Source organism: Glycine soja, chromosome 16 (assembly GCF_004193775.1).
Source record: "Glycine soja cultivar W05 chromosome 16, ASM419377v2, whole genome shotgun sequence".
Taxonomy (NCBI): Eukaryota; Viridiplantae; Streptophyta; class Magnoliopsida; order Fabales; family Fabaceae; genus Glycine; species Glycine soja.
This window is the reverse complement of record NC_041017.1, coordinates 30,017,308-30,034,915: the sequence shown is the minus strand read 5'-3', so window position 1 is coordinate 30,034,915 and position 17,608 is coordinate 30,017,308. Positions and strand designations below refer to the sequence as shown.

General features: G+C 30.7%; 2 protein-coding genes across 7 annotated transcripts; both read left to right on the top strand.

Moving 5' to 3' along the window:
- The first annotated feature begins 243 nt into the window (after window positions 1-243).
- Window positions 244-4,109, top strand: LOC114391113 (phosphatidylinositol transfer protein 3-like). Of its 5 annotated transcripts, none has more exons than XM_028352103.1 (6): window positions 244-439; window positions 1,144-1,244; window positions 1,662-1,838; window positions 2,480-2,578; window positions 2,664-2,909; window positions 3,481-4,109. In XM_028352103.1, the coding sequence occupies exons 2-6, from the start codon at window positions 1,179-1,181 to the stop codon at window positions 3,781-3,783; spliced, it is 891 nt and encodes a 296-aa protein (XP_028207904.1). In that variant the 5' UTR covers window positions 244-439; window positions 1,144-1,178; the 3' UTR covers window positions 3,784-4,109. The 5 variants fall into 5 exon arrangements, with proteins under 5 accessions (XP_028207904.1, XP_028207903.1, XP_028207906.1 ...); XM_028352102.1 differs by having other exon boundaries at window positions 244-443; window positions 1,150-1,244; XM_028352105.1 differs by lacking the exon at window positions 244-439 and adding an exon at window positions 472-490 and having other exon boundaries at window positions 1,150-1,244.
- A 7,812-nt stretch (window positions 4,110-11,921) lies between these two features.
- On the top strand, window positions 11,922-16,361 carry LOC114391216 (TATA-box-binding protein). 2 transcript variants are annotated; one of them, XM_028352256.1, is made up of 10 exons: window positions 11,922-12,128; window positions 12,433-12,515; window positions 13,286-13,373; window positions 13,717-13,788; window positions 14,326-14,376; window positions 14,666-14,710; window positions 14,812-14,904; window positions 15,436-15,537; window positions 15,627-15,700; window positions 15,977-16,361. In XM_028352256.1, coding segments are annotated over exons 2-10 (603 nt in total). In that variant the 5' UTR covers window positions 11,922-12,128; window positions 12,433-12,438; the 3' UTR covers window positions 15,978-16,361. The 2 variants fall into 2 exon arrangements, with proteins under 2 accessions (XP_028208057.1, XP_028208056.1); XM_028352255.1 differs by having other exon boundaries at window positions 12,395-12,515.
- Window positions 16,362-17,608: the final 1,247 nt, after the last annotated feature.

Here is a 17,608-nt window from a genome sequence, read left to right as displayed (position 1 = left end):
TTTCCAATCAGCAATTTTTTTTCCTTTTTGGAAAACAAAGCACGTTGTCGTTGTAATTTGCCTTAAATGGTATTAATTTCAACGTGACCTGACTTTAATTTCTTTGAAAAAAATTAAAGAAGTTGGAAAATAAATAAAATCATTAAAGAAGTGAAAGGGAAAGCATATGTAGTACCTACTCTCGTTGTAGTTTTGGGACCACAAGTCACAAGCATTATTAAATGACACTCGCGCAAACCAAATCACACGAGACAGAGTGAGTGAGTGAGTGTGCGTGAATCGTGATTTAGTAGTGAAACGCACACACTCGCACGTCCACTTCCATATTCTCAATTCTCTCTTCTCCAAAAATCTCATACCATAAGTTTCTACTACTTACCTTTAGTAGCTGCTTTTGCTTACAAACACCTACGCTCTCTCTCTCTCTCTCTCTCTCTCTTCAGGTTTGTAATGTTTACGTTTCATTGATTAATTCATTCCTCACTACACAGTACGCACACTCTTCCTTTCTCTCTTTTTCTCATTCTCTGGATCCGATTCAGGAATATTATTATTTTTAATTTCCCCTGTTTGCAAAAAATTAAGAATTGTTTGCGTCGTCAGATTTGAAAGTGCTTCAATTGAAATTTATTTTCATTTTTATTTTAGTCTATTTTATTCCCATTCGTTTCGTAAAGTCAACGCTGCCGGGAGAAGCGTGAAAATAGGGTGTTGATCCCAGTTCTCACGTTTAGTTGTGTAAATGGATCCGTTTCAGAAGAGAGGAAACAAACAAAATTAGGTTCAAAACGTTGACATTCTTCGTGTATGTACCTAATAACGTGTTGGACTCGATGAATAATAGGTGTCTGTTTTTTCAATTTTGTCTTTGTTCGAGTAGATCAGTCCTTTACTTATATTTTATGTTGTTTAGACAGTTTTGTGCATAAAAATTGTTAGGTGTGTTACTGTGTTTTGGTTTGATTCCAAATAGGGTGATGTGCATGTGATTGAGTACAGTACAGGTGGAATTATTCGTTCAACTTATGGAATTGTTGCAAAGTTCTGATTATTTTCTTCTTATGTTTCAACTTTTACGATTTTGTGATGTTGTTGTGGTTGTTAGGTTTGAAGAGCAAAACTAATCTTACTTGATGTTTTGTGCTGCAGGTTGGGAATTAGTGCCTTTGGTGGTCACCATGTTCCTTCTTAGAAGGCAAACCCAGAATCACCATGAGAATGATTCCTCATATCAAGATACAAAGGTAAACTTCTTTGTTTGATGCCTTTTGTTAACTCGTTAGTTTTATATCAGATCTTGAAAAAAAATTCAAAGAATGGTCTTAGCTAGCAACACACTCCTTGTGTTACACACTCTTATTGGTTAAAAATTGTTAAAAACTACAAAATCATAAGTGGGGTTCATTAAATAAGAAGTGGGTTCCACACAATTTATGATTTTCAACAACTTTCAGCTAATAATAGTGTGTTGCTTGCATTTCTCAAATCCCAAATAAAAAAGTAATTTTGAGTGTATTACACCTTCATCGAATGCTATTTTTGAGTGCATGGCAATCAGCATCCTGTAAGGATGATGGGAAAAATTTATGCTTGTCTATAAGAAAAAACATTCACGGGATGCTAGCTTTTATGAGGATGAGGTGTAACACATCTACAAACAGGTGGCTGAACTCAAGACAGCTCTTGGGCCCCTCTCTGGTCGTCAATTAAAGTATTGCACAGATGCATGTCTAAGGAGATATTTAGAAGCAAGGAACTGGAATGTTGATAAAACCAAGAAAATGCTGGAGGAAACACTTGAGTGGAGGGCAACTTATAGGCCAGAGGAAATCCGTTGGGTTAGTTTGATTTAACTTGCTTTGATCCCTACATACTCAATTGGTGATGCCAAAAATGAAATTGATAATGAACATGCCATACTTGTAACATTGATCCATGTCTCAAACAAGATGGATCAACATATTAGTACATGGTCTTGATGTTTATCATCCTGTTCTAACTTGTCTTGAGCTGGCATAATGGTCTGTGTTATTTTGTTCTTTCTTGTGGCAAATGCAATTCGTTGGTTTATCATGTCTTTTCTATATTGTCCCTTTATTTTATGATCTGTTTCAAGATACCTCTCCGTAGTCTATACTGTGAACATAACTAGTTTTTTTCTTGGAGCAACATAATTCTCAGATTATATAAATCAATACTTTAGTATTATATTACTCAATGTAAGGTCAATAACATATACATCTAAATTTTAAGGTGTAATTGAGTTATGGAGCTGTACTTTTGAAATCAATTAAGATCATACATTAGCATCAGATTACATTTGGTTCCAAAATTATGATATGCTACCTTCTACATGTGTTTAATATCTGTATAGCCTGCAAGGACCAAATGAAACTGCCATCAAGTGATAGCCTTATGGATATTGCTCTTTCGTGTATTATAAACCTCTATTTACAATTAAATAACTTCCTACATCCAGGCTGAAATAGCACATGAGGGTGAGACAGGCAAAGTCTCCAGAGCTAACTTTCATGATCGACATGGGAGGGCTGTGCTTATTATGAGGCCAGGGATGCAGGTTTGAACTAGAATGTACTTTCAATAAGGCTTCTCTGTACATGACTGGTTAACTTAAATCTGTCTAATCTGTTTCCTTTTGTTAGAATACAACATCGGCTGAAGATAATATCAGGCATTTAGTCTATCTGTTGGAAAATGCTATCCTGAATCTTTCTGAAGGTCAAGAACAAATGTCATGGTTGATAGACTTCACAGGATTATCACTTAGTACAAATATATCTGTTAAAACATCTCGTGATATTATTCACATTTTACAAAACCACTATCCAGAAAGGCTTGCTATCGCTTTTCTGTACAATCCCCCAAGAATATTTCAGGCTTTCTGGAAGGTTTGTTTTCCCACCCAGCAAGTTATATTGTTCTGTTTTTGTGTGGCTTTATTCAATTATATTTAAATATTTGTTCTACTTTTAAAGATCAAGCAATACTTGTCTAATCCTTTTTGCTTATGTAAATATTATGTTCTGTATCACTTTTAACTTTTAGAACATTTCAGAATTCTTTTTGTAATTGAATATTCAAATCATATCATGTCTGTCAGTTAGGAAAAATTTAGTTGCCTTTCAGCAAAATAAACTAGAATAGAATTTTACACTGTAGTTATACCCAAAAAAAATCAGCCGAGTAAACTAATTTTGCTCTTTCGTCTGTTTTTCTTTTCAAGTTCTTTTGGGGATGGGGTCTGGAATTATGTAGAAGGATGTGTGAATTTGGTCTCCCCCCCCCCCCCCCCCCCCTTTTCTCTTCCTCCTTTTCTGTTTATCTTCTTCTACCTTGGCCTATTTGAAAGTGTGTATATTGGTCAACTTCTATGATTGTACTCAATTTGTGGTTGAATTATGAGCTTTTGACAGTCACCTCTTCCATTTGACAAATTTGAAGTTTCCCTCATTTTGATAGGCCATCAGATTCTTCCTGGATCCCAACACAGTCCAGAAGGTGAAGTTTGTTTATCCTAACAATAAGGACAGTGTGGAGCTGATGAAATCACTCTTCGACATGGAAAACCTTCCAAGTGAATTTGGGGGGAAAACAAGTTTAAAGTATGACCATGAAGAGTTCTCGCGATTGATGACTGAGGATGATGTGAAAACTGCCAAGTTCTGGGGACTTGATGAGGAGCCCTTCAACCCTCCTAAGAAGGGGCATTCTGGAGCAGAGGTGGCACCAGAACCAGTGCCTGTTCAGGCAGTAGTTAGTTAGTTAGTTGAGCAAGTTTTCATACTGTAGTCATTTATAAATTGAAGTGACTACATAACCGAATCATGAAGGAACAAACAATGTAGTAGTGGCTAATTTAAGGAGCCGAATAAGTGGCATTTGGTATCTTTCAACTTTTAACCATGTAGTCGAAGCATCTTGATTTAATCGCTGCTACAGTCCTTTCCTTTTAGGTGAGCGGACTTTAATTCTGATTTGATGTTCAGACTATACATGTTTGTCAATTCCCCTAGACTGTGCATAATGAAGTTTCTTGTGTACAGAGGGATCCCTCCACCTATTTAATATATAATACAAATTATGTCAAATATTATTTTTGATCTATTATGTTTTAGTGTTATTTTACTTTGGTATATTAAATTTTAATAGTTTTATTTTGATCATTTATGCTTTTGAAAGTTTAATTTTGATTATTTATGTTTTCGAAAGTTTTATTTTTGTCTTTTATGTTTTTTAAAATTTCATTTTAATCTTTTGTTTTCAAAATTTTCATTTTGATCATTTCTTATGATTTCTATTAATTAGCAAATATTAGTGTTATGTTAATTTTTAAATTTTATAATAATTAATTTAAAATAGTGGTAGTTAAAAACCAAAGTATGATCCAAAATCATCATTGTAATATCAAATCTAAAGCTTCTCATCATTGTTTAGATCTAATGTTTCTAATCTATGTTAGTACTGGCCACTGGGTAATGATTTGGCTATGGGGTAGCATACTAGTGTTGTTAGGAAGATGGAGGCTTCATACCTAAGTAGTTTCTTGATGACGAATGTAGTGATATTGAGTTTACGAATCTGAGTGGATAGTGGTTCTAGTGTGTTGTTATGATAGTTATGGAATTTGCAGAAGATGATCAAGGTTGATAAAGTAGGTGTGGTTGAATACATTTTAAAGATAGTGATGATTTTAATCGCTATTATTTTAAATTAATTATTTTAAAATTTAACTGAATGTTAATATTACTAATCGAATTAGAAGAAATAACCAAAATGAAACCTTAAAAAACATAAAGGATTAAAATGAAACTTTAAAAACTTAATGTACCAAGATGAAACTTTCAAAAACATAAATGATCAAAATAAAACTTTCAAGAACATAAAGGACTCAAATGAACTTTTAAAACTTAATATACCTAAGTGAAAAAACACTAAAACATAATGGACAAAAAAAACATTTAGCCTACAAATTGTATATTGAACCATAAGAATGAAAAATAATTGAAATTTATTTCTCTTAGACTGTGTTTGGATATGGAATTTTATATGGGAAAAGTAATTTTTTAGAGGATTTAAAATTTCCCAACCCTGGAATTTCTTGCTTGGATGTCTTATTGAAAGAAAATTAAATTTTTAGTATTTTAATAGGTAATTCTTTATTAACTAAAATCTTGGAGGTGTAAATCTTGTCTAAAGAAAGGGAATTCTAAAATTCTTGTTTGCTTTCACAAAGGTGGACCTCTCTCTCTCTCTCTCTCTCTCGTAGACACACGACCATCATTGCTCTCGCACAGACCACTCATTCACGCTCGACAATCGTCACTCTCTCACTCATTCTCGCTCTTTGGTTCATCTCACTCAAACTCTCTTTATCTTTGATTCATCTCTCTTTCATAGGGTTTAATTAGGATTCTTCCTAGGTTTTGATTTAGGTTTATTTTGCAATGTTCCTTTCTCTTTCTCTTTCTCTTTTCCCTCGCTTAGGTTATCACGAATTCTATTTTTCCTAGGGTTTGATTTGGGATTGATTATGCTCTTAGGGTTTGAAGCTCTGTTGTGCTAGCTTCCTTTAATGTTTTCCTCGTGAAATCCGATCATGTACTAAACTATCTTCATGACTAACGTTGATACTATGTTGTTAATTATTGCAAAGTATCATTTATATTGAATTATCTATGTACATAAGCTCGTAATTTTTTACTAGGTACTTATAATGGAAGATATCCATAACAATCCAATTTTTATGTGGCATGATATTTTGTAATATGGAAGATGATATAACCATCAAAGTTTTATGTGATGCAGGCAAAACCATAAACAATGAAGAAGGTGTGTGACACAATTAAAAAGCAATTGGCACTGCCAGATGAATCAATTGTTACTAAAGATTCTAAATTTGTTGCACTTGGAGTTGATTCTCTTGACATGATATATTTGTACTGACAGTCATCAAATATGATTTAATTACATACATGATTTGAGGTGATTATCAAGCATTTTTGATACACTAAACATTGTTTTAACTCAAAATTAGAAATCATCTCATAGGATCTTTAGGTTGTTAGTTTTAGGACTTTTTTACGCTTTTGTGGAAGTTTTTACAGGAAATTGAGTAAGGAACACAAGCTGAGTTCTGCTCACTTATGTGTGGCTTGTGGTGCACTTAAGTGAGCTAAGTTAGAACCAAATGAAGGAGACATTGACATGCCTCACTCAAGAAAACTTTCCTCAACACTTGAGCAAGAGGAACCTTAAAGATGAATGAGGAAGTCAAGCTCGCTTAAGCGTGGCATGTGATGCACTTAAGAGCAAGCTAAGTTAGTGAGCAGCCTTGGATTCACTAGAGGCCCTCACTTAAGTCTAAGCTTCAAGGTGCTTAAGTAAGGAAAGTAAAGCAAGGGCATGTCACGAAGACCTCACTTAAGCACGACATTTTGTGCGCTTAAGCAAAGAGAGTCGAAAGTTGAAATATTTAGGATCACAAAGCTCAAGCAAGATGTTACTTACGCTTCAGTGAGGAAGTCACGACAAGCCCAAGCCTATATCAGAATATAAAAGACCTGAGACACAATAGAGGAGGTATTCTGGTGCGATTCAGATAAAATCTTTCTGAGATAAAGAGTTCTATTCCCAGGGCTCTTAGTATTGATTCATTACACATTTATATGCTTGATCTTGGGAATCGTAATCAAGTTATGGGCAATTAATCTCTTCATGTGTCGAGGTTGGATAGGCTGAACTTAATTTTATGTAATACTATCTTTTAATACATTTATTCAGATTTATTATTTTACTTATTCTCTTAATGCTTGCTTTAGATTGATCACATATTATTTGATATTAAGAATTGATAGTTTAGTCAACAGACATTCGTTTGATTCCTAAATTAAGAAAAGTAAGTACTTATTTGGGATTGATTCAAGAGATAGGTTAATACTAATTAGGCTCCTTTAATTCTTAAACATTAATTTTGGTTATTTATATTGATTTGCCTAGACATTGAGAATTAGTCTAAATAACTTAGACTCTTTCACCTAAGAAATTAGGATTAGAATATAACTATGAATTGGGAATAAATTGCATGAATAACTAGATTGATTGAGATTATTGAATTGAAAAAAGGAGAAACCAAGTTCAACCTTGGCTATTCAAATCATCAATTCTCACAACAAGACTACAATTCTTTCTCCAACTATTCCCTTTTATTTGGTTTTAATCTTTTGTCTATTTTTTTATGCATTCCAATACAATTAATTGATAAATACTTTTACCAAACCTTAGTTTCTAAGTCCTAATTGTCGAATATACACTAGTCCTTTGGGAGACGACTTGAACACTAGTCCTATTTCTATTTCAAAACTTGATTATACTTGACCACAAGAAATATCCCTAACATGTATTCATCTATTTATCGATGAATTATTTTTGTGGTGTATAATCATAATACTTAAATCAAAGTGTATAGATCAATAAATATATAAATTTATTAGTATTTGCTACACTTGATTGCATTTATCATTATGTCCATGTATTGTGTTGCTACACTTGATTGAACATTTTTAAGTTTGGATACATTAAACCATTGACCCAACACCAATTTAATTTTTGGATTTCTGCAAAATGTGATAGGGATAATATCCTTATAGATTCTACTATATATTTTATTTGAAGCACTCAAATCTTCTAACCAGTCTATTTCTAATTTCTGTGATCAATTTCTTTGTTGCCATTATGCCTAAATCTTGGACAAATATTTTTTTATATACCCTTGTAAAGAGATAATTGGCATAATGACTTCGACACAAAGCCATTGATTGGTTGACAAAAAATCCCAATAAGTTAGTGATTCTAAAATCCCTTCCATTGGATGAGAAGGAAGAATACATCAAGGGTTTTATATCTTGATGCCAAATTCTTACTTAAGTGTGCAACTAACACATATTGTTTTCATAGTAGGATTATATAACTTAGTAATATTGGGAGGTAGCCTAAAGAATTTTTATCTCCTTCATTAACTATGTCTAAATATTTTTGAACATGTCTCCCCCCTCTTGGCTGCCTTCCTAACATGGGATATTTGCTATATGTAATGCTTATATAGCAGAAATATTGAGAAGTTGAAAATTTTAAAACTTACAACATTCTAAATTTCTAATTGTGTCATATTGTCCTTGTCAGAGTAGTCAGTAGTTTGTTTGACATATTGTCATAAAATTTGAGAAAAAATTCAATTTGGCTGCCAAGTAAAAAATAATGTGAGTGCCATAAGTTGATGTCCTGCTATTCTTTCATTATTTGAGTTGTTAGTATTGTTAGTTGTTTTAATATATGATACCTAATGTCTACAATGAGATAACTGTAGTGCAACCTCTTGAGTTTACCGTTTATTTGTTTGTCTATTTTCTTTCCACCAATATAAATAAAAAAGGGGACATTGTGAGATAATTATTATAAACAAACCTTATGATTAATTTATGAAACTTTGGCTTCTATGATCTTGTGGTTCGTGTTTACCCCATTTGTGTAATGAGCAGTGTTATTATATGCGCATTTCACATTATTAACAAATATCAATGTTTTATTTTTGATGTTATGTGGAAATATTAGAATTGCACTTGTTAGTATTCACTTTTTCTAAGATTGGTGTTTGTGTTCAATGTAACATAACTGCATTTTAGAGTGAAGCCTCTTGGTGTATCAAATTAAAAAAATTCATAATTAAAATCCTCAAATGACAAACCTTATATATCTGAAAATTATCCAAATTTTAGTGTGTAATCACAGAGAAAAATATGCATTTGTAGAGCTTAACTAGTCAATGCCTATATATAGTAGTGCGTAGATATTGAACAAGTTGCTTGACTATAATTGTTATGACTTTCTTTTTAACATGTTATAGCTTTGAACAATTATCAAGTAGTTGAGGATGAACTAATGAGAACAACATTATTTTAGCTTTCAAACTTGTATGTTATTTTTGGTTATATAATTGAGATTCAAACTAATTTTTAATTGTCTATCATGAACTTTTAGTTATATGGAAGTTTATTGAGAATGAATATTGTAAATGAGTTGAATCTCATATTCACATATCTGAACAATTTTAATTTTTGTGATTTTTCAAATGAAACTAATGATGAAAATTGCTTGATTTATTTTTTAGTTTTTCTTTCTTGTTGGAAAACATACATTTTTTATGTTGTAGTTCTATGTTTTTATTGTTAATATATAATTGGAGAAGAATATATATATCCAAAATAAAATAATTATGAAAAAGTAATTACTTTATTTAAATAATAGAATTTATAAGTGAAAAAATTAATTATTTTAGTCTGGGTAAAAGATTTTATAAATGAAAGAATTTAATTGTTTTATTCAAATACAAATTTTAGAAAAAAAAATCATCATTTTTCAAAATAAGAAATTATAGAAATGAACAAAATTTAATTGTTTTATCCAAACATAAGATTTCGAAAATGAAAGAATTTAATTCCCTGATACAATTAGCAAAATTTAGAAATGACGGAATTTAATTCCTTGATACACACCCATACCTTTTAGACTCCGTGCTTGAAGAACTATGGACTGTCTCGCTAGGTAGGTTGATCTAGCATAATAAGTACCCTAGTTCTCAAACTTCATGCTTGAGGGTTGTAGACCTCTTGATCAGGTAGATCGATCAAGCATAATAAGCATTCATGCCTTGCAGGCTCTACGCTTGAGGTGCTATGTTCGACTAAGTAGACCAATCGGGCATAGAGACCCTCTAACTTTAGAATTGTGTGTGTGATTTAGGCCTCTAACATTTAGTCCAATCATATTCAATAAATAAGGGTGACCCCTTTAGTCACCTTAGGTCACATATTCTAGTGTTCGTCAAGACTTCTTGATTGAGCCTTCGATTTATAAGTATGGGTGATCACTTTGGTCACCCTATGTCACGTATTCTAGTGTTCGTTAAGGCTTCTTGTGTGTGAGTCAAAAAATAATATTTTCTATGACCAATAGCAAACATAAATTAGATTAAGCTTTTTTAAAAAAATCTTAAACAATCTAAAGCTAAATTTTTCATTCGAGATAATCTTACAACTCTAATATCTTTAATCAATATCCATAAGATTCACACACCTTTTACTTTCAACAATTAAATGCCCATAATTAGATTAGATAAAATCATAAAATAACAATAATAATTAAAAATTGGATAATCTAATTTTCCAAAAGTCCAGCCAAGTCAACCCATACACCCAACGGATACTCTCGTATTGGGTTGTGCATGAAGTAGGCATTCCACTCCTACACACATATAAACATGAGGTGACATGTGATAACCTTTCTCTCACTATTGCCTCTATATCTTTCCACACATAACAAATCATAATTTTAAAAGTCCAACTCATGATTAATATGGACAAGACATTGGGTCAATGGTTAAACCAATAGGTCATTATTTGATCCCATGACTCAGTTTGTATTAAGAAAATTAATAATTTTATACCTACCTTTAAAAAAACAAAAATCACATCATAAATTAATTTAATTTCACAAACTCATTCTTCAAAGCATTCATCCATCACATATTAATATAGTTCCACATAGGGACAAAATATATGGGGGGCTAGTAAGGACTTCAGCCCCCGCTCCTCAGCATTAATAAATATATAATAATTAATAAGATATATACTATTTCTAGTAAAAAAATACTTATTAATAAATATAATAATATATGTTATCAATAATTATATGTATTAATATTTTTTGTCACTAATTATAAACTAACCCAAAGAAATATGATAAAATAATATTTTTATGACTTTTTATCAATTATTATTACATAGGTTAACTATACTTTTTTATATTATTATAAGTCTCATTTACCTATTTATACATTTAATTATTAACATTAATTATTCTTAAGATTAAGATTATATTATAAATATATTCATATATAATTGCTATAAAATTTGATGACTTTTAATTATTAGTGTAAAATATGTTTTTAGTCTCTATACTTTTATTGAATCATAATTTTAGTCTCCAAACTTATATATCGAGCAATTTAGTCTTTGAACTTTATAAAAAATAAATTTTAGTCATTCATCACAATCTCAAGTTAAAAAGGTGCAAAAATTTGGGAGTAAGTCTAGAGACTAAAATCATTTTTTTATATAAATTTCAAGGATTAAATTTACAATATGAAAGTTTCCAGACCAAAAATAATTAACGTAAGTATAATGGACTAAAAACATATTTTATTTCAACTATTATTATATTTGATGAGTTTATTCCTCTTTTTTAAAGCCATATTATTGTCTATTTGATCGTCTTTGTGAGATCAACAAATCTTTCAAAACTTGAAATAAGAAATATGTATTATTTGAAATAAAAATCAATTTTAGTTTTACCTGTAGAACTAATAAATAATTATTTATTAAATAATTATTTATTAGAATTTAGATATTTAAATAATTAAAGTACAATTTTGTCCAACCCTCCTTTAATGATTTCCTAGAACCATCCCTGGATCCACAAGCTTATTATTATTAGTAAAATAGTTTATTATATTTTTTATTAGTATTATTATATAGTTTATTATATTGTTATGTTTTAAAAATTATTATACTTTTATTACTATTATTATTAATTATTTTTTTGTATTATATTATTATTTTTATTATTTAGTTTATTGTATTTCATTATTATTTTAGTTTACTTGAAACCCTAAACTAAATCATCTTCATGCTTCCTTGCTGGTTGTGTACTTGCGTCTCTGTTTTGATTTTCTTTTTTTTACAAAATTTAAAATGTCCGATCCGGATCAGTGGATCATCGATTGATTTAACCCCGAACCGGACCCAAATCAAATTACCCGGTTTCTTTCTCTCTCTTTATATCTTCTTCGCATTCTCTGTGCATACAAAACCGCACACACACTCTCTCTTTCTCTCTCTTCAAATCAAAACCCATCACAATTCACAACAACATACAAATCCCAAATCCTATCTTTTCTCTTCTCATATAAAAGAACCCTTCTTTCGAATCCTTCCCGCTCTTTTCCCTCTGATTTAATTCATGCGCAGATCCAAACCCTAATCCATCTCTCCGAGGTCTGATTTCACCCCCAATTCGTGTTTTTCTTGAACCAAATTTAAAACAAAAGAGGGTTTCGTTTAATACGAAAGCAAAAACTGTTGTGTTTTTTTTTTTTTTACTTTCGAGATCTGGGTTCTTTTTTATTTATTTATTTTTGGATAATAAAGGTTTTATCTTTTTGTGTTTTGAGTTGAGAAAAAGAGAAGCGAAGTTTATTTGTTGTTTTGGTACTGATTGGTGTTGAACGTGGTGGGTTTTTCTTTATTTTCTTGGTGGGCAGCTCTTTGATTTTTGAGTTAATAAAAAAAAAAAAATTAGGGTTTGATGGCTGACCAAGGATTGGAAGGGAGCCAGCCGGTGGATCTACAGAAGCATCCTTCTGGGATCGTGCCTACCCTTCAGTGAGTATCTGTTTTTTGATGAACAAATTTTCACTTTCTCTTTTTATTTGGTTTCATTTGCGAGCTTCAGATGGTTGAATCTTAAGTTGTGGGGTTACCCCTTTTTGTTAGAAATAAGTCAACCCCCATGTTTGTAGAGCCTACCCACAGATCACACTATTGCAAGTTCTCAATTGTGTGGTGATTTTGCACTCTTTATTAAGTTTTGTGACTTTTGTCTATTTAGCACTTAAACATACTTGTTGAGTGCTATTGAATACTTTACATTTCTTTTATTTTTTTTATGAATACTTTCAGGCACTAGTCATCCATTATCATTGTTCAACTCTTTGACAACATGAAAACCTCAAGTTTAAATCCTGACTGTAAAATTGTGTGCGCATTACAAATTTGTGAAAATTTTACATTGCATCCACTTTTTAGGGTTGGTGATTGTGCTGTGTGCTGCTATGCCGCTATAGTAATTGGGTTTTAAGTTTAACTTTTAAGAGGTGGCTGTTTATGTTGTCATCTACCTTTTCTGGCATTTGCTACTGTTGATTAATAACATTTGCTTCTATCACTATGTTGGAATGTATAATAATTTTGCCTCTTTTCACATTGGAATGTTAAGGATTTTGCTTCAATTTTCATTGGATTATCTAATAATTTTGCTTCTGTTTACAATTTACTTTGGATTGTGCAAATAATTTGCTTTTATTTACATTAGCATACATAATAGTTTTCCTTCTTTTTATGTGGTTTAATAATCAAGCTGTTTGTACATCCAGAAATATTGTGTCCACAGTCAATTTGGACTGTAAGTTGGACCTCAAAACAATTGCACTTCAAGCTCGTAATGCAGAGTACAATCCCAAGGCAAGTTTCATTTGTTTGTAGTGAATTTCACTCAAATATGCTATCTGCACAATGGTGCATGTTTACATGTTTCTTTTTGTTTTTGCATCTGAATTACAATAAAGGCTAACTGGTTTGTTCTGCAGTCACGTATCCTGCTTTCTAAATTTTTTTTGGTTCCTATCTGGACCAGAGAAGTGTGGTTAATCTAAACTACTATTTTATATTAATATCCCACATGATATCTTCTGCTTGTTACTATGTTTCTGTTATTCGGAATCATTAATTTGCAGATGTATTATTTGTGCTAGTTCTAATGGTTGGTGGTATGCTGTACTGATGTCTGTGATGTGTTTGGTTGCAGCGTTTTGCTGCTGTCATTATGAGGATAAGAGATCCCAAAACAACTGCACTTATTTTTGCTTCTGGCAAGATGGTATGCTCCTTTGCTGCACTGTTATGCCTATCTTTTAGATGATAGTAGTGCATTTGGATATTTTTAATGCTGTCCTCAAATTAATTCCATGTTAATTTGTAGTTGTGTGGTTCTCTTGTTGAAGTCTGTTTGGTATCTTTTCTATTTTAATTAACTATGTTTATCAAATCAATGGACAAACTGGTGTTAATTAGAAACTGTCTTTGCCTTTAGTATATCATTGTAGGTGCTAGTAATGAGGTTGTGAACATGGTTGGCTCTTGTCAAAATTCCATGAATCAATTGGTTCTGTATAGCTGATGAGAGAGAAATCATGGAGCAACCTCAATTCCCAATCATTAATTTATGTAAAATGGAAATAAGGAAGATATACTATTTCTAAAATTATTTTTACAGTTTTATTTAGTGGAAAACTATATATTTTCTCTTGTTTTAATAATTGAGCATGAACCTTGCAATTTACAATACCATTGCAATTCAAGAATTATATTATATGCCTTCTTGTCTGTGATTCACATTAATATGACTATTGACTAGGTTTGTACTGGAGCTAAGAGTGAACAACAGTCTAAATTGGCAGCAAGGAAGGTATGTTACTGCTCCTTGTTTTTGTTTTTTTATATCTCCATCATCCTGTTCAGATTAATGTTTTTTTCTCAGATGGAGTCTCTGGTGAAATAAACCATTTGTGGTAGCTTGGTTTTGAAACTATTATTCCTGTTTTTGGAGTAGAGCTCTTAAATCATTTGGGTGGATGGTTTTAACTCTTTACATGTGTTTAATATCCATCCTCAAATTATTTTCTCCAGTTAGTGTTGTGCAGTTCATTCTGAAAAATTTACATTATTTTTTAAATTTTCTATTTTCCACCTTTCAGTATGCTCGTATTATCCAAAAGCTTGGCTTCCCAGCCAAATTTAAGGTACTGCTTTTGCTCTTTCTCAATCCATGTTTTTTGTTCTTTTCTCACTGTAACTATGTTGTGCTTGATTACTAATTGGTTCCTTGGGTATTATGCTCTAGGATTTCAAAATTCAGAACATTGTCGGCTCTTGTGATGTCAAGTTCCCCATACGGCTGGAGGGTCTTGCATATTCCCATGGTGCTTTCTCAAGTGTAAGTTTTAATTTTTTGGGAAAATAAATTGGTCCCTGGTGACTTTTATATCAGAATATTTTGTTTTCACAATCAATGTTTGGCTATCCTGATGTTTAGGGTCACTTATAATTGTAAGGTTGTTTTTTTAGACTTATATAACTTGATATGAAGTAACCTACAGAAAAATTGTATTTTGTTTAAAGCACTATGTTGCAAACTATGGAAAACATTATTTACTGATGCTGACTTACAGATGCAAAACTGAAACTAATTTCCATGGCAGCCAAAAATCAACAAAACTGTTTTAATGCATTGCCCAACGTTGTAGATACTTCTAGATGGAAAGGTTTTTAGAGTTTTAAAAATTTAAGTGGAGTCAAATGGTTAAACTTGACTAATAGTGTTATAAATCCCGATGATTGTGTAATGAAGAAAGTATAAATTATCAAAGGGGGCCATCTTCTATTCTGTCTATGCATGTGCTTTGTCTAAATTCTAGTAGAGGAAAATGGTGGATATTCTCTTATACTTGCTTATTTGTGGTGGCAGTATGAACCAGAGCTGTTTCCAGGGCTAATCTACCGTATGAAGCAACCTAAAATAGTTTTGCTTATATTTGTCTCTGGAAAAATTGTTCTAACAGGAGCCAAGGTAATATTTTTGCTTATAATTCCCCCCCTCCCCCCAATTTTTTTGGCTCACTGGATTTTTATTTATCTGTTTTCATTTCCATTTTTTAGGTGAGAGATGAGACTTACACTGCCTTTGAAAACATATATCCCGTGCTTACTGAGTTCAGGAAAAACCAACAATGGTATGAAGTTGTCTTTGCATATTTAACTTTTTCAGTACATACAGATGTAATTTCAACGATTTTGTATAGTCATCATAATCATAAAAGCATTACATTTAGATCCTGGATGTTCACAATGCAGATGCAGATACTTTTCTATGTCGTGTTTTATATAAGTGTTGATGTTACACTTATTCATAAAATTGAATTTTTGCTACTTTTGAACTTTTTCATGTGATTACCACTGTTTCTGGGTATCAAACTGTAATTCAATATTTGATATGGTTATGATGGCAGATTGTAATTCAAGAAAGAGCAGGAGCAGTGGTTTGGCAGAGAAGTTCGTGGAACTGTAAATATTAAGACAAAGGATATAATCTAGATTGATATAAATTAAAGACAGCCGTTTGTGTTGCCCCTTGTCTTTGTTTTTTTGATTTGTCTTGATGTAGTAAAGTGGCAGACGTTGTCTATTGAATTGACATTTTTGAAAAAAAAAAAAGAGAAAAGAGGATTTTGAGGTGTCAGAAATGAGGAAAAAAAAAGTGGAGCTAAATGGAAAAAGTAGCACATTGAGTCCTGACAGTAGCTTGAAAATGTTTTGATAACTTCTACTATCAATTGACCGTAGTGTGATCTAACTACTGAGTAGCATTGAATATCTTGATCAACAAATCGAAAATTTGAGCCTGCTAAATTTGTAATCGTTTTCAGAATTTGGTTTACATTGATAGATGGAACTACTTATTTAGTATTTTGGACCTTGATTTTTTGGTTCTTAAGTGAGGTGTCCTCCAGACTTCAGAGAATAAAGGGAATTTAAAGTTAATTAGAAAATCAACTGTTAAGAGCTATAATAAAGTTAAATTATACAACAAAATATAAACAATTTCAATATCTGATTGATCTCATCGTAGTACATTCTAGACTAATTTGGGATTTTGGTGTTTTTTTTTTAATTTTTAAATCAAGATATTTAATTATTTTATTTTTTAAAAGAAATAACGTGAAAATAAAAAATATTAGAAGTTGAATTTATAATTTTTTATTCAAAAATAAGATAATAAATTATTAAGATACTTATTTTATTTAATTAATTTTATAAATATTATTTATACGTATTATTAGTTCAGATTTATTAAATTTTTTTAAATTATAAAAGTTTATAAATTAAAAAAAAAATATTTAGTATTACATAAATTAAATATTAAATATTTTATTTTAATTTAAAATTTTTATAAATTGGAAAATAATTAATGACTTTTAACTAATGATATACATAAAATAATATTTATAAAATTAATTAAATAAAATAAATATATTAGTAGCTTATTATAAAAAGTCATGAATTTAACAAGATTTTTTTATTTTTTATTTTATTTAACTTCTTGCAAGTATTAAATCAACATTAATACATCATATTAAACCTTTTTTTATTTTTTTATTTTATTTAATTTCTTATTATATAAGTTTCATGTTCTTACATAAGTGTTACATTGACATCAATATATTATACCAAAATTCATATTTAACTTTAGATGATTAACTAACAGAAATATTAAAATTATTTATTCTAAAAATTAAAAAAATTAAATGTCTTGATTTATAAATAAAAAAATAAAAATCACAGATTTAAAATTATAGAAAAATTTAAAATTATAATTTACGCTACATCCTATTAAAATTGTGTAGAATAACTGCTAATGTTTCTTATTGTGATTTAATTGCCTTAAAATGTTAAAATTGAGATTCTTTTTTCAAAATTATACATAGCAAAGAAAAAGTATATAAAAAAAATAGGATGACTTCTGTTTGTTTTTAAAATAACGCAAGCTTGAACTTGAGAAAGTTAGACAAAGGATTGAAGTGTTTTGGATTTTATATAACCTATCATAGAGCTATTTTGTATAAAGCCCAAAGCCCAAAGAA